Source organism: Cydia fagiglandana, chromosome 13, assembly GCF_963556715.1.
Source record: "Cydia fagiglandana chromosome 13, ilCydFagi1.1, whole genome shotgun sequence".
In the NCBI taxonomy this organism is placed as follows: Eukaryota; Metazoa; Arthropoda; class Insecta; order Lepidoptera; family Tortricidae; genus Cydia; species Cydia fagiglandana.
In genome coordinates, this window is record NC_085944.1 from 6,945,821 (window position 1) to 6,969,194 (window position 23,374).

General features: G+C 37.2%; 1 protein-coding gene and 1 long non-coding RNA gene across 2 annotated transcripts in view; one reads left to right on the top strand and one right to left on the bottom strand.

Moving 5' to 3' along the window:
• Nucleotides 1-23,374, bottom strand: part of LOC134670120 (uncharacterized) — a 381,632-nt gene that overhangs the window by 346,806 nt on the left and 11,452 nt on the right. The gene's annotated exons all lie outside the window — the stretch shown is intronic.
• LOC134670082 (matrix metalloproteinase-2-like) overlaps nt 1-23,374 on the top strand; it is a 218,612-nt gene that overhangs the window by 189,406 nt on the left and 5,832 nt on the right. Inside the window, exons 5-6 of the mRNA XM_063527760.1 lie at nt 11,822-11,971; nt 22,267-22,412. Of these exons, the coding sequence (XP_063383830.1) occupies nt 11,822-11,971; nt 22,267-22,412 (296 nt within the window). The remainder of the gene's footprint in view (nt 1-11,821; nt 11,972-22,266; nt 22,413-23,374) is intronic.

The window sequence follows — 23,374 nt, forward strand, 5'->3', positions numbered from 1 at the left end:
AACCTAATTAAACAGTACTACAAGTACCATTGCGACTATGTGCCAGATACGGCCTAGTCGCATTTTTTGTCTTCAGTCCGACTCACGCTAGAAGCTACGGGACGCTTCGGGCCTTTGGCCTTATGCGGATATCTGCCTAGGGTCTTCACGATAGCTGTCTACATCACGTTTCACTTTTAAACCATTGCGGATGTGTCCCTAAAAAAACGTAACCGCATTTTTGTTCTTAAATCCGACTCACGCTTGACTATAGATTTCTAATAGGTTTTCCTATCATCTTTAGGCAAAGGACTATTTTTTGTATTTTTTTCAGAATTTTAGACCCAGTAGTTTCGGAGATAGAGGGGGGGGAATTGTCATTTTTTGTCTATTTTCTTGAATAACTTCTAAACTTTTTATCGTAAATTTATAAAAAAAATATATTTGAGATTCTCACAATGAGCTCTTTTGTTTGATATGTAACCCGATATAGTTTTCAAAATTTGTTTTTTGATTTTATCGTTTACCCCCCAAAAGTAGCCCCTATGTTTAAAATTTATTTGTTGACGTTACATATCCGTCTTTGGGTCACAGACTTACATATGTGTACCAAATTTCAACTTAATTGGTCCGGTAGTTTCGGAGCAAATTGGCTGTGACAGACGGACAGACGGACAGACAGACGCACGAGTGATCCTATAAGGGTTCCGTTTTTTTCCTTTTGAGGTACGGAACCCTAAAAATAGCGTAACCGGAGTTAACACTAATTCTGGTTCGCTTGTTGACAGTATCGGGAAGCTATGGCTATAACAGGCCTCGTCTCGCCTCAAACGCCGCCTTGCTTTCTAAAGGATGAACAAAATCGCAAGCTTTCCAACATTTTTAGAGGAGTTTCAACACTATACATATTCCAGCACTTTCAAAATACTGTCTGGTAACTTATTTTCCCACCATGACTTTCAATCGAGTATCGATGGTCCATGTCCAAGTTTGTACAACAACTTTTTAGGAAAGTTTTTTAGAGTTAAAATACTTCGTGAACGCTGCCCTTGCTTCAATTGATTTTTAAAACACAAACTCGTTAATCAATTAGGTAATCGATTTTCTTTTGGTCGGTTCTACGTGCTGCCTACTGTATAGCAGGTGCAGTGGATTTAGCCAGCAGAGTTTTGAAAAATCGTAGTGCTTTTTAGGGTTCCGTACCCAAAGGGTAAAACGGGACACTATCACTAAGACTCCGCTGTCCGTCCGTCCATCTATCACCAGGCTGTATCTCACGAACCGTGATAGACAGTTGAAATTTTCACAGATAATGTATTTCTGTTGCTATAACAACAAATACTAAAAAGTACGGAACCCTCGGTGAGCGAGTCCGACTCGCACTTGTCCGGTTTTTTAGATACATCATAGATAATAAATACGATTTCCAAAAAATATGAATAGCAATTTTGATGCATTTCTCAAGTAGCTTCAACGATTCGAAACATTAATTATTATCATATTATGTATCAAGTTATCTACGATATAAATAAAATAAAATCAAATTACGTACATATCAAGGTTTAAAACGCATTATGAATTTTTGTACAATAGTACATTGTAGGAGAGGACGGAAAACCGCTAAAAGATGGACGAGTGAGTTCGAGGGCCGACACGTTAGTGGAGGCCCTCGAATAATACGAGTCCATCTGTAGCGTTTCCGGCCGAGGCATTACATAGTGCTTTTCACGACTACTGCGAGGAAATAAGAAAACATTTACATAACTATAAGTACTAGCCCGCGATTTCTCTGGTAGCAAATTACTAGCCACTGCCTACTGTCTCTTGAATTTCGGTAGGCGTCAGCTTAAGAATATCATTTTCTTCACTAGAAGAACTCATTTTTATAGCGAGCGTAGATACGCGTTTCTTATATTTTTTAGTCAAACACAATGTACACTATCCAATTCAGTAAGTATTTTCAGATCCCGCCTTATTTACTTTTTTTACCACTTTTAAGAGGCGTTTTTCTGTTATTTGCTTCAAACCGACTCTAAAATTAGAAGCGTTTTTGCTAAAAAAACCACAAACAGCTACAAAAGTCAAAAACGCCTTAAGCGTGAACTGAATGGATAATTGTTAAAAAAAAATGAAGTGAATGGTTTTGTCATTTCTTTTTTTTTAAACAAGAAATTGGTTCTATAAATAACCTAATTTTATTTTTGAAGGAAAAAGTTGCGCAAAAAAGACCTTTTATTGTTTTTTTATGTTTTAAATGATACTCATTGCTGTAGCGAACTGTCACCAATGACAGATGATGATAACAATGAAACATTGTAGTAGTGGTGGTTCAGGTGCTACAGCTATTGCCTACTTTCCAGCTTGGTTTTAGACCATCTATTGCTACATTTCCGAACAGTGGCGTGAAAAAGCTATTAACATGAAAATTGCTTCTAAAATGCGTAATGTTATTTTAGATCAAAATCAACGGTTCATTTTTGTGTTAAAAATACCTTTTTAATAACATTGTTTATAGGTTATAATTAACTAGGTTTTTATTTTATATGTAAGTTTCTTTTATTTTAGTATTAATATTAATTTGTTTGTAGTTTTAGTTTATTTTAATAAGTTATTTTATATTGAATAAATTATAATAACATTGTTATATTCGCGGTTCCGGGCACGCACGGCCGTCCGTTCAGTTCTGAGCGAGCTGCGTTCGGAGAAGGATCTGACGGCGCGATTAGGAAAGTGAATTAGAGATTAACTAGATACGATATAGTAAAGATTATGTGACGTCCCACGGATAAAGGTACCTTATAGCGGTTGGCGCTTACGATTATTAACGTCGCTCCAATATTATTGCGGCGCTATGCGACGTAAGCGCCAGCCGCCATAAGGTACCTTTTGTCATGGAACGTCACATAGCTTTACTATTTCATATCTAGTAAATCTCTAATTAATTTCCCGACTCGCGGCGCCAGCCGCCATAAGGTACCTTTTGCCGTGGAACGTCACATATCTTTACTATTTCATATCTAGTGCATCTCTTATTCATTTCCCGAATCGAGCCGTGAACCTGAACCTGTGACGTGAACTCACTGCACCTACATACAGTAGGTACAGCAAATCACAAATTCAACACAATCTCAATTTCAACTTGTTAGGATATGAATAGGAAAACCTATTGACATGTTTATAGTTTCTGTTTTCTTTCTAAGCCTAGCTGAATATATCGACAAAGTGGGGTGATAAATATGAATAAAAACGAATTTAAACAACGGTTTGGCAGCTGCAACTCATTGGACCAAATGTGGTCGATATTTTATGAAGCAATCGTTTATGGAATGGAGATTGGAGGGCGCGGTAGGAGGAAAGAAATTAGTTGGAAATGATCCAACATGTGTTAAGTAGTTTATTATGGTTGCGCTATATAAGTTTTATCAAAGAAGGTGGGGCTAATTATAAATATTTAAGTTAAAACTAGACACTAGAGACTAGACATACTTACAAAAATAATGTTATTAAACTAACGACTACAGCAAGTATTTTAATATGCCAGGTACCTTCGTATTTAGGTAACCTATACCAGATTTTTACTGCTTGAAATATTATGTGAGTAGGTACATATAAATATTTGTTTTCACGTTTTGAGACTCAGTTATCGTATTTATTAAAAAAAATTACATGCTCTAATTTTTATCTCTTGTTTTTGTCAATAAGCTAGACATGAATACTTTAAATTAGTTGGTCAATTACTTTGATTTACGTCTATATAGGTACCAGTAGCTATTAAATAGTTTTGATTAAAAATCTTAAATACCCCAATGAAAGTGATAGTAGTAACCGTATGTGTGCAGCGGCAGCAGCAGTTTCTAGTTTCCAATTACATGTCTTTCAGTTTAGCCAACTAATATAAAAGTTCCCCGCGTGTATCTAAGTACTTCTTCAATGCACCCTGCAGGGCTCTTGTAATTTGAAACTTTCATGGCTATAAAGACTTCATACCTAGAACGTTTAATATTTTTGCAAGAGTATTTATCCTAATCTACTTCTAAATAATATATTATATGACACATACCTAAGTATAGGTTTAATTTGTGTACGTTTATCAAACATTATATGTTATACATATAGGTACTCCGACCGTATATAATCAATACGAACAATTTAATAGATAGGTACAGTGACAAGCCAGAGCCATCACAGCCATTTAAAGACATTACTAAACGTGAAAATAGGACCTTTATCTAGGACCTTTAACGCATTTTTTATTTAGGTAATAAGTAAAAGGTTTTGAGTGTCTGAAACTTCCATAAATAAAATAAGATTACCTACGTTTGGTGTCGGAAGGCGGTTTTGCTCGAAGTACATTTGTAATAATCTTAATTACTAAGATTAATGTTTAATCTTTAGTAACGTTTAGTTGATTTGCGTTAGAATCATATTAACACAATCGTTTTAGTTCGAATCAGATAACTTACTCGTGTAGTTCGTGCGTTAAAATGTTTGATTTTAATTGAATACTCCTTGTTTTGGATAGAAAATCTTTTTATTCCACCCATGTGACAGCGCGTTGTTACGCGAGCCTCGTGTCGCGTGTGCGTAGCATTTATTAAACGACTAACAACATTTTCGGGGCGGATTTTTCAGCCATATCGGGTTATCAGGGTAAAAATCTCGATATCCGGCCAACCCGTTTCTCACACAACACAGGTATGAATAGGCTAGTGCTAACGCTGATCGCCGATGCAATCATGCCACTGAAAAATCGTTTCAATTTGGTAGCTGAGCTCGCTCGGAAAATGCCCGCACGTAGCGAGAATGCCTTTATCGTCATAACAACGTTACTCTCGACTTAATTCCGCCTCCAGCGCTCGAACGCCGCTGCGGCGGCTGCCGGCCAGATTTGCTCATTCCTCTGCTCAACGCGATTATGCGAATACTGCCCCGGTCAAACATTTAATCGATTATTATAAACATATGTTTTCAAATTTCAAGCTATCAAATCTCACTTCTGGATGGACTATAAATAAACATATAAAAAATAATAATAAATATTTGGAGACAATCTAACACAGATCGACCTAGCCTCAAACTAAGCAAAGGGTGTACTATATATACCTACTAGGCAACTACATACTGTATATACATACGTATGTTGCAGTGGGGGCGCGTCAAACATATCCATAGGCAAGCCGGAGCTAATTTGACTTACATATTTTCTTTACAACTCTGCTCAAACGTCCGAAAACAGGCAAGCCGGTGGGAATCTACTTTTATGGACGCGCCGCCACTGGTATATTGATAAATACATACGTACTTACTTACCTAAATATTCATAGAAGACACCCATGACTCAGGAACAAATATATGTGTTCATCACGCAAATGAATACCGCGATTCGAACCCGGGACCATGGGCTTCACAGGCAGGGCCACTAACAATAAGCCACACCGGTCGTCAAAAATACTATAACTATAAGAAATGGCCTAAGTTGACTGAATGCCAGTTGTACACTACTTCACTAATGTCCAGGCTTTTTTCACGCTCTTAGGTAAGAAAATTAATAATCTAACACAGATCAACCTAGCCTCAAACTAAGCAAAGGGTGTACTATATATACCTACTAGGCAACTATATACTGTATATACATACGTATGTTGCAGTGGCGGCGCGTCAAACATATCCATAGGCAAGCCGGAGCTAATTTGGCTTACATATTTTCTTTACAACTCTGCTCAAACGTCCGAAAACAGGCAAGCCGGTGGGAATCAACTTTTATGGACGCGCCGCCACTGGTATATTGATAAATACATACGTACTTACCTAAATATTCATAGAAGACACCCATGACTCGGGAACAAATATATGTGTTCATCACGCAAATGAATACCGCGATTCGAACCCGGGACCATGGGCTTCACAGGCAGGGCCACTAACAATAAGCCACACCGGTCGTCAAAAATACTATAACTATAAGAAATGGCCTAAGTTGACTGAATGCCAGTTGGACACTACTTCACTAATGTCCAGGCTTTTTTCACGCTCTTAGGTAAGAAAATTTCTGAGAAAGTTTTGATGTGAGCCAGAATTCGAAATTACAATGTCACCGCTTTAAATATCGCATGCATAAACCACTCTAATACCAGTCCATATATTCGGTAGTAGATTTCCTAATTATCTCGATGCCCTTAATCGGCCGGGGCTGCAAGTGCAATCATCACAAACTCCATAAACATGGCTAAGTGAACAGCGTTTGATCCGTATGTATGTACACAAGGCGATAGAGGCGTTGTCTGGAAATCCTCTCAAATCCCCGTGGAGCATCAATGCTTCCTCACAATAGAGCACGTGAGATCCGCCGGCCGACAGCCGACATTCAAAGGAGCTATTATCGAAGGAGCAGCGATAAAGGTCAATTAGGATTCAGCGTAGGTAGGTATGTGTTAGCGGGCCATGGCGGCTCGTCAACTGTCTTAATGTTCGTGTTTGTTAGTCAATTCGACTCGTTAATTATTCATAACCTAGATTAACTACAGTAAAACTTGCGCAATAGGTAAACAAAAACACGCCTTACGCGTAATGAATGAAAGTAATAGGTAACTTCATTTAAACTAAAAATAAATTAGTTCGCATGATCATTTACTTTATATAAATTATTAACATAGTATAAATAAATAAGTTTTTGGAAAAAAAATCATTTTTGGTACCAGTTTTTATCGCTGACTGTACTTTTCTTACGACAGACAAATAATACTCATCGAGACAATTCTAAAAACCTCTAACACGATTAGGTTACGTTGTTTCATCACAGAGTTTCTATGGCCACCTCCTGTCTCCATTATCAGATCAGCTCGATGGTACCATAATATTGCATTGTCATCCGATTTATACATGCATGCAAAATTTCAGCTCAATCGGAAACCGGGAACTGGATCAAATTTAACTTGCAAAATTTGATTACAGACAGACAGACAGACAACGATCAGGTGAAACTGAATAAAAGCTTGTAACAAGTACATAGTTAAGAATTGTAATTACCTAGTCTTAATTTAATTGATTCCATTGTGCTACGTAAATTAGTCTGTTTCTTTTTTAGTAACAAGCAATGTAATTGTGTTAACCTAAACTGTAAACATAAAATATGTGTCTGAAATTACCTACTACAATATAAATCAATACTATTCAATCTACCTGTACCTATAGTTAAATGTCGTAATTTACCCATATATGTACCACAAAAAGGAATTTAAGACTAGAGTCAATACTATTGGAATAATGAAATAGTTGTAGCAATTTCGTATATCGGCACGAAGATCTCGACAGTGACTTGATGAATAAATAACTACATATAGCTATTTGGCTATACATACCCATCATTTGGGCTGGGCATACTCGTACAATATCTATCAGAAACTAACTTTAACCTCTTGAACCCCTCTATCAAACGAAAACTTTCTTGACTGACGCGTCGTAATAGACTTGCTGTCCTCAAATTCACGGGAAGTTTTAAATCCTTTTACAGAACCGAAGCAGACTGCCGTTGAAATGCCGGGCGTGCCGAGCATCAACGGGTATTGCCCATTTAACTACGACCCCGTAGATTTTATTCGACGGAAGTATGAGATGAAAGTATTAGACATTCGTCTTATGGGTTGTGAGGCGTGGCTGGACGTAGTAAAAGGCGTGATGCGGGCGCGGGGACTCAAAGCAGTGCATTGTTGCAGGAGACGTGATAAAGGTCAATCAGCTTGAGTAGAATTATCATACGGGTCACTGAGATATATCGTCAATGCAGTGTCCCATTAGCAGAGCAAACTGTATAACAGCTCATATTTTGCTATTTCAACTATGCATTTATACGCTATAACTCAAATTGTTGAGTAGTATTTTCCGATAGCTAAATTAAATAACATAAACTGCTAATGTATCTAAATAACTAAGCATAACTAAGCTCTCTAGATATGTAAATCGACAATGCTGAATGCATTTTGGTTGGTGCATGTAAAATTTTAAGATGTAATGTAGCGTACGTAAGTTATTTTAATGGTTCGCTGACAGATTATTTCAGCAAAATTAAATTTTAGCTCGTTGGACACAGACCATAAAGCTCGTGCTTACAAATCTCTTTGTTACGACATCGTAACGAGATTATGTCCGTTTCGTTGTGAAGACATCCCGTGATGTCGTGACATCGCATGTTTTATTATTTCGCGCTATAAACGCAATGCCCATCCTCCCCGGCCCGTTGCTAAATTATGCAGAAACGTTTTAATGTATCGGACTCGCATCGTGACGGTTTACGACCGACTAGTTATGACGAAAGTTATTTATTGAGAATAAAGATATTCATTAACTCATGCGGGCGTCACCGCGCAGTACGCTCTGTGTAAGCATTTAAAGCTAGGCAGTAAGGCACGTATTATTATGAGATTTCATTTCATTTATTTATTGCATTCCATGGTATTTTAAATTGAATGAACAGCATGAATCCTGAATAGGGTATGGCAAGTTAACCTTAATAGCTAAATACTTAAAGTTACCTTACAAAACATATTATATATTGCTTAATATCTAGTTAGTCTCATCACAGTAAATACTAATAATGGAATCTAATTAACACTAATGATAATCAATACAAATTTAAATGCTATACTTATTTATATAATGCAATGATGTCAAATATTAATAATCGAATTTAACCTGTCGTGAGTCATACTAACACTAAGCGATACAATAACTAATAATATCAATTAATTTATAATAATAATTCATTTAATCATTCCATTACATTGAGTCAAAGTTTTAATAAAATTAATTCTCAGTCGTTATCACTATTGTCAGATGTCATAAATTCTTGATAAGAATAAAATGATTTATCAATTAACCACGATTTCAGTTTATTTCGAATCAAATTATAAGTTTCAACGTCTTTAATAGAATCAGGGATTTTATTATATATTTTTATCGACTGGTAATGGGGCCCGATTTTATACATAGTTAATTTAGGTTCAGGGAGAACTACTTAGTTGTCTATTTCGACGCGCGCTTTTAACATACTGGAAGTTGGATATGTGTTTCTTACAAAAAGTCCAGATTTCGATTTCATACACGATACAAAGCTATCTAGGAAGGTACGCCTTTTTATTTTTTCGCGTTATATCGATAGCAAGCGGTCGCCTAGGAGACTTGACCCAGCCCCATTACAATGCGCCTACAGCGGGTCACGTGCTCACGTGGCCGACGGGCGCGGCGCGGCGATCACGTTGACCAACAACCCCCAACTTCGGCCCACAACTCGCTTTATATGCTTTCATTAGCCAATAAACTCGTTCAAAACATCTTGACAAAGAGCCTGGAAATCCACCAAAAACTTCGTAAACTTCAGTAGAGACCGCCGCCACGTGAACTGAGAATACTTACAGTTCCTTAAAGGGAAATTATAACGTTGCTATATAACCTTGTTTCTTTAGAAAATTTTGTTAGTATTTTTCAGGCTTCACGAGTACTTCTAAAGGCACTTTATTTTGAATTAATAGGTAGTTCATATTTAAATAACGTTGTTAAACGCACTTACGTTTATTATCATTTTTATGACAGGCCGTCGGTGGATATGAATATCATTATCAAGCATGCGATGCGGACAGCATGCGTGGACATGAGTATCAGACAATCAGTGTAATGGGGTGTAAGGTAGGCATACATCGGGGCTGCGCTTGAAGGACGCTGTCGACCAAGTGGGCGGTCGACTGACAATGCCCTATTGTGCGGACATCTACCTACTGTCATATTTAAACCCCGCGCCATATACTGCATATTTATTTTTGTAAACCTGTGTTGTGTACAATAAGGTGATTACTACTACTACTACTACTACTGCAATAAATTTTAACGAAAACCATTATCGTTCGCTACAACGCTGTAATACTTACTATAAAAAGCCTGTTTATCGACTCCCGGCAGTCATTATTTCACGTTGACAAAACAACATTGAAATGTGGTTGCAAATTTCATCCAAGGCTTGCAATTAACAGTGCGCTGATATAGTGCCGCGGACGGCGAACCATGTTAATATGGCAATAATAAATTTGGAGCGGTTTCATCCGCCAGCGGGATGTCCTGGGGCCCAGCCTATTAAAAACGCTGAATTATATTCCCTTTATCGTTTTATCAAGTGTTAATTGTGCCGCGTAACCCATGGTGGCATAATGAAACAACCTTACAAAATATTAATTAACTCAGACTAGAGACCTACACGTCGATGTTTTACCGTTTTCTTGTCGAACATTAATAGGTATGTGCACAGCAGTATAGGCACATGCGTGTGCAATATTTTAACTCTGCGATATATCATGAAACTGATTGAATGCAATACCAGCATCACCGACAATCCGATAGCTGTTCGCGGCTAGTTGGCTTTATCCACCAATATTTCACACGATATTTTCACAACAGGTAGCAAAATAGACATTATCAAATTTAAATCTTTCTTTAACAATATTTTAATTGCATTTATCGAAAAAAAAGGAATATAAACTACAATATAATACACAAGGGAAATACTGGCAAGTACCTACTCTTGGCTTAATAGTCTATCCATCTGTCCTAGTTTCGAAATTAAAACTGCGTGCAGAACTAATGAGCTCGCTCTGTGTACATGACAACGCATAAATCCCGTGTAATAAACGCAGCCAGCGTTAAATAGGGCCGAGTCACTCAAATTGTCCACAATGCGATTATTCCATTACTCCGGAGCCGGGCGACCGCAACTCGCAGTGCGGGCCACGTGCGCCGTGCTTCACCAAGCTCTGACAAACATCTACGCCGTGTAGCGCGCTACTAATGACCTCTGATTAGTGAGACTGGCTCCACGTAAACCGATGAGCTTTGTGAACATTGTTATTCAATGTACGGCGCTTAGCTTGTGTATGATTTTGTCTTCTGAATCACCCTGATTTATCCTTAGTATAGGTATTTTTCTCTTTTATATGTATGTAATATAATTATATATTGAAATAGGCGACATTTAGCTACGCTGCAAAAAGTAACGAAGACCTAGAGTACAAATGGTATCTTTTCAGCGTATATAGTAGGTATTCGTACCGATATTTATTTACAATTCAGTAACAAACTTGTACATATAGTGAGTAAGTTGTTGTTGAAGAAGCATTAACTCTCTAAAAACTTCATATTGCGGTATACATTAATTTAAAACGTGACTTGAATAAGTATCCAATGGAATCCGAAGTGCTTGCCTACTTTTCCAATGGGATTATAAGGATATAAAACACCGTCTGGAACTGAAAATGTTCCAGCAACTACAAGTTTCAAGCTCACCCTCGGTCTCAATAAATATATTTTACAGTCTTTACAGATCTTCATTTGACACTTTACAACGAAATAATTGTGTAGACTGCTGAAATTTTTACAGCTGGCATTAGCTTATTATGACGAGGAAAAGCACCCATTTCTCGAGAGATAAATTTTATTGTGATATTCAAGAGAATATATCACATTTTAAGACTTACCTACGCGCCTAACCTCAAAAAATTAATTAATACCTAGTTAATAGACATAAGACAGCAGGCGACCAAGCTTTAATATCTTACAAAAATAACTGCCAGCTAAAATAAAAATGTACCTATGGCAACCGCCTTCCATCGCCAAATCTGGATATAATGCTTACCGATAGGTCGAGGCGCTTTAATAATCCAAATTAGTTTACACGTGTCAACAATCTTTGTACCGTTTTATTTTTCTAAAGGAATCTTTAGTTCTAACAGAAATGGAGCCGTTCAAGTTTTTCTTTTAATATCGGCTATAAACATAAGATTAACAAATGTTTTTCCCTTGTCCCCAGCCTGTCGTCGACACGTCGCCCGGCCGCGCTGAGCGCGTATGGCACGCGCGGCGTGCTGGCGCGCGCCCTCGACGTGTGGGAGCAGGCCTCGCGACTCACCTTCACGGAGATCAACTCCGACGACGCTGACATCGTCGTGTCCTTTGCTAGGTAAGTGTTCTATTCACAACGATTACGAATCTAAGGCCAAATCAAAGTGTACGTATCTAACACGTATTTAAAAAAAAATGCGTCTTAAACTCTCTGTTGTGTTGTTTTATTACTAGGTCCATACTGCCTAAATATTAAAGTGACAGTTGAATTGAAGTTAAATGTACCTCAAAACACTTTTTAAGCAATTCTTTCGAAGTTATTTGACCAAAATGATAGTCTAAATAGTTAGTCTAGCATGAAATCCAAACCATCAAAACTAATTAACCAGCAATTAGGTATCCAATATTTTAATGTATTTGTATACTTATTGTTAATATTTTCGTCCGTTGTAATTTTGTGTTATCCAACAGGGACTGCGCTTAAACGTTTTAACAATAACACTTCCTGGGTTCAATCAACGTCCGTCATATAATGCGGTAGAGTGACCATGATTAAATTACAGATCAGAGCGAGCAGAAAGTGGTCGGCCGCTCCGACTGCTCGATGCGATAGTGCACTGCATATCTAATAAACCGCAGTGGATCTGTGCTGCCAATAATACCCCTACAGTAACTACAGTTCAAATGATTTACCTATAAAATAGATTAAAATAATATTATGCGGTAATTTAACATTAATCAATGTTACACATACCTACTAAAATAGACAAGGTTCTTTTCAAATTAATATTATTCTTATTCTTACAATAAATAGCACAAGGAGCGTGTCGTGCTCGAAATATGCTTCATTGTTTCATGGCGGGATTAAAACATTTTTTTTTTTTGGAGAACCAACAGCTATGACAATACCATAGAAATTATAATGAATACAGAAAGCCAATTATAGAAACTCACAGGTAGTACATTTACAGACATTATTATACCGACTAGCATGTACGCACACCAAAATTGCAACATTTGGTATCATACATTTATTTCAAAATTGGTTAATTTTTGTTACCGGTATCCAAATATCCATTACAATACAACAACAACAACCTTACAAAGCCGATTCAAATCCTAAACGGATAGTGACATCGTGCAATGTTACCGGTGTCGCGCTGAAAGGATTAGGCTAAAGATGTGTCAATGGCCTCCGTAATTGGATACACCTCTCGTCCAAGGCTTAAGAGGCAGATTATGCCAGGCCCCGGCACCAGATGGAGCTCCTGTTAAAATTTGGACGGTGACGCATCGTTTTCAATTCAGTGCGTGGGATGTTTCGCTCGGCACTCCATTCAGTTTCATTGAAATGTACGTGACTCGCAAAATCCGCTTTCGGTCTTATCTATTGGAAAAACGTGCACGTGTAAATAATAATTAAAACAAGGTTACATTTATATAACAAATAGAATACTGTTTAAATTAAGCACCTAGCCTTATGTTAGGTAGGTTTGAGGTTTTTCTTTTTCGTTCGTTCCTTTAACCATTGATCAATCTATAATTTTAGTAACTAAATTTAAACTATAATCTATAATAATAAAAAGCTTAATATTTTGGAATGAAATTTGTAGGTTCTGAATATATCGTTTTTAAATAACTTCCGGCGTGGTTCGAATTTTACATATGACTTTTACGTATCTTTAGCAAATTTTGGACGTATCTTAAAGTTGGCCGTAACGAAACAGGCCGTTGGTCAGTCAAGTACCAAAAATAGAAACCTAAGGAAGTTTATTTTAAATCTAGGACTATACTTGTGTAAGTAAATGATTTATTTTATATCATGTGTATAAATTTTATCGAATAGTATAATAGAGCGATAATGAGAAAGCGCGATTAGAGTTCGCCCGCGCCCTAAGCCCTGACAAATGACGGAGCGTCCCCGACAGCGGTCGCATATCGAATGAGCGACGGCCAAAGTTTCGCTTATTAAATCGCCGTAGACGACGATATGAGAAAGTCGAGCGACAAAAAGCGCCGCGCGGACATATTGCGACCGCCATATTGCGGCCAGCTTCAAAACTTGCAGCGCTAACTTCACTGTGGTCTTGCATATTTTTCCTTTTTCTACAGTATCGAAAACGTGCAGCTCTTGATAAGTTGTGGCCACGTGCTGTTTAAACTTATTAGTTAGCCTACTATGGATTCATTAGAATTGGATTCACGTAATTTTAAAACAGTCTGCATGAAAAGTTGCGGATCATTACGTGTCAAAAATATCGTCAATATTTAATGACTTAACAAAACGGGGTATGTCTCTATATGTAGAACAATTAGATTGTTACATATACTTTTGAATGAAAGAGAGATAGGGATATTATGTATACATATTTTGAAAAGTATTCTAAATTAGTATTAGGTACACCTCCAAATCTATAAATCAAATACAAACCGGCTTAGCGATCTGCTAAAAATAAAATTCCATTTTTAAAGTTTTATCGGCGCTACGTTAGATATCTATTCACAATACAGTCGAAATCAAAAACGTAAAAGAACTATACAAATAACTTTTAGGTAGCGAATACTTTCCTCAGTTAAACTCTTTTTCCAAATGTTAATTGGCATATTCCACTGCCCCGGAAACCATAGTAACGCCGCTACGCACGGGCCGCAGGTGCTACTAGTACAGTCATTATAGATTTTGACCCGTGAATAATTAGTTCTTGGATTTTTTTTTCGTAGGTCCCTCGGGGGGGTCACTGGGAGTGTAAATTCAAAAAGTAGGCTTAATCAGGCTCCTGCGTATATTCAAAAAATGTTTTTTTTCCAAAAAAACGGTTTTACTTCAATACCTCGGCCATTTTTGATTTTACAGTAAAACCGTAAGGACAAAAATTGTAGGAAATTTGATTCTCTACAAGTTAGTCCAGTCATTATATCCAAAAAACCGACCCTTTGCGTGAATAATCAGTTCTTGGATTTTTTTTTCGTACGTCCCTCGGGGGAATCACTGGGAGTGTAAATTCAAAAAGTAGACTGAATCAGGGTCCTGTGTATTTCCAAAAACGGTTTTTCTTGAATAACTCGGTCATTTTTGATTTTACAGTAAAACCGTGAGGACAACATTTTTATAAAATTTGATTCTCTACAAGTTTGGTCCTCACAATTTTTCTTCTAGGATCGATAGTTTGGAAATAAAATTAGAAAAAAGCGACAAATTGAAAATATTTTCAACATCTCGTTTATTTTCAACTTTACGACATAAATGAAGAGGACTAAACTTGTAGAGAATCAAATTCTGAACAATTTTGGTTCCCACCTTCTTTCCCCCAAAATCGATATTTTAGAAATTAAACCTGTAAAACGCGACAAATTCAAAATATTATCATTATCTCCTATGTTCCACGCTTTACGGCATAAATGAAGGGAAACAAAGTTGTAGAGAATCAAATTCTGAACGATTTTTGTCCTCACGGTTTTACTGTAAAATCAAAAATGACCGAGTTATTCAAGAAAAACCGTTTTCGAATATACACAGGACCCTGATTCAGTCTACTTTTTGAATTTACACTCCCAGTGATTCCCCCGAGGGACGTACGAAAAAAAAATCCAAGAACTGATTATTCATGGAAAGGGTCGGTTTTTAGGATATAATGACTGGACTAACTTGTAGAGAATCAAATTTCCTACAGTTTTTGTCCTTACGGTTTTACTGTAAAATCAAAAATGGCCGAGTTATTGAAGAAAAACCGTTTCTTTGGAAAAAAAACATTTTTCGAATATACGCAGGAGCCTGATTAAGCCTACTTTTTGAATTTACACTCCCAGTGACCCCCCCGAGGGACCTACGAAAAAAAAATCCAAGAACTAATTATTCACGGGTAGGGTCGGTTTTTTGGATATAATGACTGTACTATACGCCACACGTAGCACTCGTAAGTCGTAGCAACGCTCGCTGACACTCGTACAATCACAGCACAATAAAAATTTAGATAGATAGGTAGTGTGATTAGGGTAAGTAACTCAGGACCACCGAAAATCGACCAAGTGCGTGTCGGACCACGCATAATGGAGGGTTCCGTATCTTCAACTTCATACAACATAAAAGGCTAAAATAAATTTCGATCAAATTTTTAATTAAGCTTTATTTCCAGTTTTTTTTTAAATATTTGCATGCCTGGTTCAAAAGTTGAGGGTACACGATATTTTTGTACTCACTGAATTAAACAGACGGGCATCCAGACGGACATATGACGAAATTTACAGTTTATTTTTTTTCCATTTTGGCCCACTAAAAAGCGGTAACTTCTATTAGAAATATCCACTTAATTACACTAATTTTCATTTCACATGAGTTAATTTATCAAAAAATAAGTATAAATATAATACACAGTTTTTAGTCCATACCTAGACTGTATGACATGTCGTCAGTGTTGTAAGTTTCTAATAGAATATTGGCATAATATTGGGCGTTTACAGTAATCCATCGAGTACGCCAACGCTTCATAAACCGATTCTGCAAAAATTAAACTGTTTCTACAATACTGTCAAAAGGGTTTCGACATGTTCGCATAAACCGCGGACACGTAGATTATCGTCCCCATAGATTATTGACGCGACGCGTAACTGCGACGCTTTACCTGCCATGGATTTTACGCAGCCGTTATCTTATACTACACACTATAAAACTCTTCCGCGTGCGATATTCAGGAGATTCCGATAGCTACTCAGATATGTACCCCGCTTGATACGTACCTATGTGCGTTTTACATTCATGTACAATAAAACTGGGTAGCATTTGGTACAAATAAATAACATATTAATGAATTATACTAGTAAATCTATCAAAAATGTTTGGTTTTCAGGCCGTCTAAAAATGTAAATACTTAATATAATAACTTCATATATATAAACTACCTAGTGTACTACTATAAATTATCTACTCTTTCTTTATAACGTATAATTGTAGCTAAATATTATTTATGTATTATTTAAATGTAGAATGTAAATATGTACCTAATGTAAAATTTGTATATGATAAAATTTGTTCGGTACCTAGTTGTAAATTAACAGTTATTAAAACTAGCATTTTATTTCCTACAATAACAAATCTGGACTACAGTACCCTGTTTTCAAATGAGAATGAATTGGATTTCATCGAACTAAAAGAACATTTATTGACGTAACACAATTATTTAACAAGGTGCTATATCAATTTCGGCCGCACAGAATCCGTACAGCAGTCCATCATCACTGCATCGCGCGGATCGCGCCGACACAGCACACGACCGTTATATGCGTCTGCGAGATTTATAGCTCTCATAAACTGTAATATTACCCAAGTAATAAAGGATACGTACAACTTAACTGCGTTCTCCAACTCGCTGGTGATGTAAGTGCAATTACTGATATAGCGAGTACTCAGCGAGACTATAGCTATAATGGCAATAAATCCACGCGCGAATATATATGTATGTAATATATTGTATATTTAGGTGACTGTATATGTATTATACAGGGTGATTCATGAGACATGAACAGGACTAATCCTGCACACTCAGTAACTGATAATTGATCGATCACTGTCGTATTTAGGTGAAACTACCACACTTTTTTATATTTTTCAACTTTTTGGTGAGGGTAAATTTAATTCTCTACAATCATGGTCACCCTACAAGACCTAATTAATACACATAAAACCTCTTTTACGAAGAAAATAAAATGTCAAACCTGAGTGAGATACGAGTTTTCTAAAGTAACCAGACCGTGATGACGGTGATGACATTCAATTTGACACAGAATATCGGTAGTTTAGTATTCTAATGTTATGGTGACCATCCATGTCGTGAATAAATTAATAACTTTTTTTTTCAACACGACTAGAAAATTAACGTTAACCTCACTAATACTGATACAAAACAGTTGCTTATTACGGCCCCGACACTATCATTAGCAATGACATGAAATTTCATGACGCTCCAGCGTTTGGTCCATTCAGGTCATGACATTCCTAAATCTCCCCACACACTTATCAGTATTTCTATCAGTATTTTCATCATTACCTTTCACGGGGAATTTTAAGTTATTATTTTGCTAACCGTTCTTAGTTATGTTGTAGTGTACGTTTTGAAGAACACAAAACCAAGACATTATTCAATCATCGATTCAAATATTTCTAACCTGTCGTAATTATACTATGTACTGTGGCAACTCTATGCCCGATGAGCCAGAAAAATGCAGAAAAAGAAATAGTTAGTTAAAAAGAATATTTATTTGTTTCAACCTTTTCGTGCGTGCGTGCGCCATGACTGTGTGAAAGATTGGTAGTTAAAAAATGTATCGAATTTTTTTTTTATTCTTACCACGAACCGGGAATCAAACTATTCCTAAAGAACAATCAGCATCATATAGTAGGTAGCATCCAAAGTACCTATTCAAATAGTTCGGTACGCCATACATACCTATTATATGGTGTACCGAACTATTTGAATACTTTGGATGCCACCTACTATACGACGCTGACTGTACCTACTGGATTCTTCTGTTATGTAAGAATGTATACGTATTTGGTTAAGAAAAAAGGTACCTGATATGTAGGGATTGCAATCCGGTAATCCGGCCGGATCCGGCACATTTTTCAAGATACCGGATCCGGCAAAATTCACCGGATCCGGTCTCGGATCCGGTAAAGTGAATCAAAGCGCTAAAATATAAAATAACAGCTTAAAACACTGCTAAAATTTAAAAGTTCTCGCCAATATTCGAATTTTCTCGCTCGCAAACAGCAACACAACAACTTGTTTGTTAGTTGACGCCAGTCTTCTAGCCGACGAAATATGTGTAGTCGTAGCGTTGAGATTTCCGTGCACCGTAAGTACTGGATTGGTTTACATTCAATTTATTGTGTTGTTTCATTGTAATTTAATGTACATGTTCTTTCGTTTTATTTTGTACAAACCATTATAGCCCACTTTAAGACACCGGTTGTTGGGGTATCCGAAATACTAATACTTGTACATAATTATATTAATTATTAAAAAAGTGGTTAGGATTTTGCTGATTAAAACTAGTCGGGGTTTCTGCGGTTGACTTGACGTTTAGTAAAAACAATATCTGTGGAGGTTCGAAGTAAGGAGGTATAAAAAAGAGTCCGTCATAAAGCAAGTTCGAACGGGATAGTCTTATATGGAACATTCAACCATAAACACTAACTATTCATTCTCAATTAGTCATAAAACTTTTTAAGCTTTACAGGCCTGATTTAGTTAATATGTTTTATCCTTCTTACAAATACATAAGTCAAAATGAGAGATAAAGACCAAAACGAGAAGATCAAAACTATTCATAGCTAATTCAGGCCAGTAACGCGTTTATAAATACATAATGCCATAAACCAGAGAGTTTACTTATAGGATAGATGCATACTTACAACATGTTATTATATAAGGCCATATACAAAATATACACAATAGGGATATTGACCATATTTTAAAAAATATATTGAACTCCATGCACGAAATAAAACGCAAAAGGGAATATTACGCAAAAGTCGGCGTAGGGTCCACTAGCAAATTCAGAGGGTCTACTTCGAAATGCGAAAATCGAAATTTCGCGGTAAGCCCTCAGTATGTGCTAGAGGCGCCCCCTACGCAGAGTATTGCGTAATATTATTCTATTTCCCTGAATAGGGAATATTACTCGAAACTCTGCGTAGGGGGCGCCGCTACCACAATACATCACAATCTGGGGGTCTACCGCGAAACACGAAATTTCGTTATCTAACCTCTCTATCACTTTTCATCATCATCATCCTCACTTTTGCATATTCGAACGATAAAGAGGCAGATAACTAAATTTAGATTTTCGCGTTTCCCGGTAAAAATATAATTAAATTGTTGTAAACAACATAAAATAAAAGGTTTTTAATTTTTATTTCATGTATGGAAACTTTTAGAAAGGGACAGAGATTTTCTTTGTGCATCGTATTCTGCATGTTTTCCTTTTTTCTTAAGAGTCAAGTGAAAATAAACTTTAGAGCAATGATAATAGAGTAGATATACTTCACTTATTGATTTAAATGCCAGTAATGACTCTTGTTAGTATAAAACCTTCTTCTAAAGTACTTTAAATGACGGAATGAGAGATTAGAGTGATGCGCTCCACTCACTATCAGTATAATGTCATTATTTTGACATTTCTTCAAAAATATTAAAAATGTTTAATAACTTCATTATCGTCCATCATTCTTTCTGTCATTTCTGATTCCATCATTCTAACCAATTCACTGTCAGTATAATGTCATTTCTAGTATCATTACTTTGACATAACTCCAATACTGACGGAAATTATTAAAATAAACTTCACTACTTGCCGTCATTCCTTCATGACACTCCCTACACTATCACTAAAAACGTCATTCCGTCAAAGTAATGTCAGTATCCATGATAGTGTCGGGGCCGTATATAATTTACGAAATGCGCAGTGTTAGTCTCGCTCACGTCTCCTGAATCACCTTGTATAGTATTATGTAAGAGGATAGGGAAGAACCGCTTCCCCATATAATTGTAGTCCCCATTTTCCTTTCTGTGTATTATTGACATTATGGAAAATCCGTTTACCCAATTTGATGTATATTAATGTTAACCACAGACTAACACATATACTTAACTCATTTATGATCATAGCTATGCCCTTCCTTTTCCATACCTATTTGTAGAAGAGCTGAACAGTGTTGCCAACTTGGCATAATTGATGCCAGATCTGGCATATTTTCACTCGCTTTGGCACCAAAATTTTCCATTTAGCATCTGGCATATTTTTAGCATAATTTAGTCTAAGCCAAGTTTGCACCGACTTGGCAGCAACAATATGCACCATCGCCTTATGTGGTTCACATTTTCATATGAATTTTTACTTTAGTGGACGGATGGACGTCGATGGACTATATAAAGTTGGTCAAGCAGATCTTGTCAGTAGAAGAAGGCGGCAAATATGAAAAATGTGTTTTAAGTGTCTAATTTCAAGTGATATTTTAGCATTTTTTTAGCATAGGTATTTCAAAAAACTTTAGCATAATTTTGGCATAATCTAGATATTAGTCTAGCATTTTTTCAAAATCCGAGTTGGCAACACTGGAGCTGAATTCCTTATAGCTCCGCATTGGGGCTAAATAAATACCCAAAAGCCGCTGGCTTATTATTTTTTTCCTATTATTATTATTTTTTTACTTTATTATAGTTCCTATCATTGATAACATAATTTACTCTACGAATTCTACACTACAGGCGCTTCATGCTCAAAATTCCTGAGTGCAACATTATTCACCCTATCGCATCCTCCTGATAGCACAACTTCCGCACAAAACTCGATACTCGGGCGCGGTTAATATGGCGTGAATTATACACAGACCAGTCTTTTCGTTGTTTTGCGTCGCTAAAAATGATTAGACGCGGGTAGTGGAGTACCGCGCCGGGCCCCGGGGACGCAAGTTTGATTGCTCCAGCGCCATCGGCTAACTGTTGTTTGTAGGGAAATGAATATATTACTACTCCGCCATTGTTTTCTGCCGTTGAAACTTAACGCAATCCTATTGCATCATTTTTAGTTGGAACCGAACTACATTAGATTGTTATTAGACGACCGGTCGGGCCTAGTGGGTAGTGACCCTGCCTACGAAGCCAATGGTCCTGGGTTCGAATCCCGGTAAGGGCATTTATTTGTGCGATGACACAGATATTTGCTCCTGGGTCATGGTTGTTTTCTATGTATTTATCTCTACAGGGTGTGTCTGACCATGGGGCTTTAAATCCAGGGCTCGATTCTACTCGCTAAACTGAGCTACTTTTATTATGGCACCAACCCCGAAATCCCGAAAAAAATTTTCACCGTTTCATACATTTTGGCTGATTAGATGTCGACGTTTTCTATGGAAAAGCCAAAAAAAAATCCCCGAATTTAGGGTTGGTCTCATAGTAAAAGTAGCTCAGTTTAGCGAGTAAAATCAAGCCCTGGATTTAAAGCCAGACACAGACTGTATAAGGACTGTATCGTCGCAGCACCCATGGTACAACCTTTCCTTAGTTTGGGGCTAGGTTGATCTGTGTGAGATATCCCGCTAATATTTATTTATTTATTACTTTGGTCCATTATATAACTATGTATAGTACGGTACCTACCTATATGTTTATAATTACATATTTTACCTTAAGGGCTGATTTAGACGGCGCGCGAACTCGGATGCGATTTTAGTTACATTGCGGACTGTTGGTTACGTCCAATCGCATGGTGCGTCCAATTCAACCGACCAATCAAAACCCGCATCAATGGTATGAAACTCGCATGCGAGTTCTCGCATCGTCAAAATCTGTTCTAACTCTTTTATGTTCGCTTTATCAGTACATTGATGTGACACGAGTGTTTTGTTTGTGTTTCCAGAGGCCAGCATGGCGACGCGTACGCGTTCGACGGGCGCGGCTCGATCCTGGCGCACGCGTTCTTCCCGGGCAGCGGCCACGGCGGCGACGCGCACTTCGACGACGACGAGCTGTGGCTGCTGCAGCCCAAGAACGAGGATGAGGAAGGTAACTTATGTTAAATAAATAACTTGTTGTATTAAGACACAAACACTTAACGTTTTGAACACCACAGGCGGCAATTGACGTCAACGCAAAATCGTGACAACAACGCCAAAGACAGCATTTGACGTCGATCGACTTTTGATGAAAATCTACTGAAAAACACCCCACTTTTAGATTGGCTTTATTTATTCACAAAACTAAATTTTATCTCCGTAGCGTCAGTGGCACGGCAAATGGATGCGCCATTTGGCGTTCAAACGGTTAAAGATTAACCACAAGACATAAATGCAATGTAACAGCAATAGATATAGGTAATCTCAATGTCTACAGCTGGAGATTTTCCAATACTTATGAGCATACTACTATTCCAGTGGACTTCCGAATGTACTTATCGGATCATCGGCTCATTTGAATACTTACCTATGCTTATAGGTTTACCCATATAAATATCTCATCAGTCAATATAGGCATGCAAATTCCACGAATAACATAGGTATATATAGCATAAAACACAGTTTTACATTGCAACTATAAGAAATTCCGCTGGCTCAGGACTATTAACAACTGTTTCAGGCGAAACAACCCGCCCTTAAACAGAATTTAATGAGTACTTAAATAAAAAAGTAGGCACAGCAAGCAGCCACGAAAGTTTCACTTAATTAGAATAGCGCCGGTAGTTCCATGAAAAGTTAACGCATTGTAACGTTCGGAAATGAGAATGTCGCGGTCAGCGATGTTTGACATGCAAATGGCGGGGCGAGGCGGCGAGCACTAGTTCGCACCTTCGCGTTTACACAATAATATGGAGCCTACCCTAAATACGACAATATGAATATACACTGGAGATAGGTGTGTACCGACATAGGTCGTGTGTCCACCTGAAATATATAAAACTTCTACACAGTTCCAAATCCAGTTCCACCAACCAATGTTTAAGCTAGGCTATGAAAATCAAATTTTAAGTG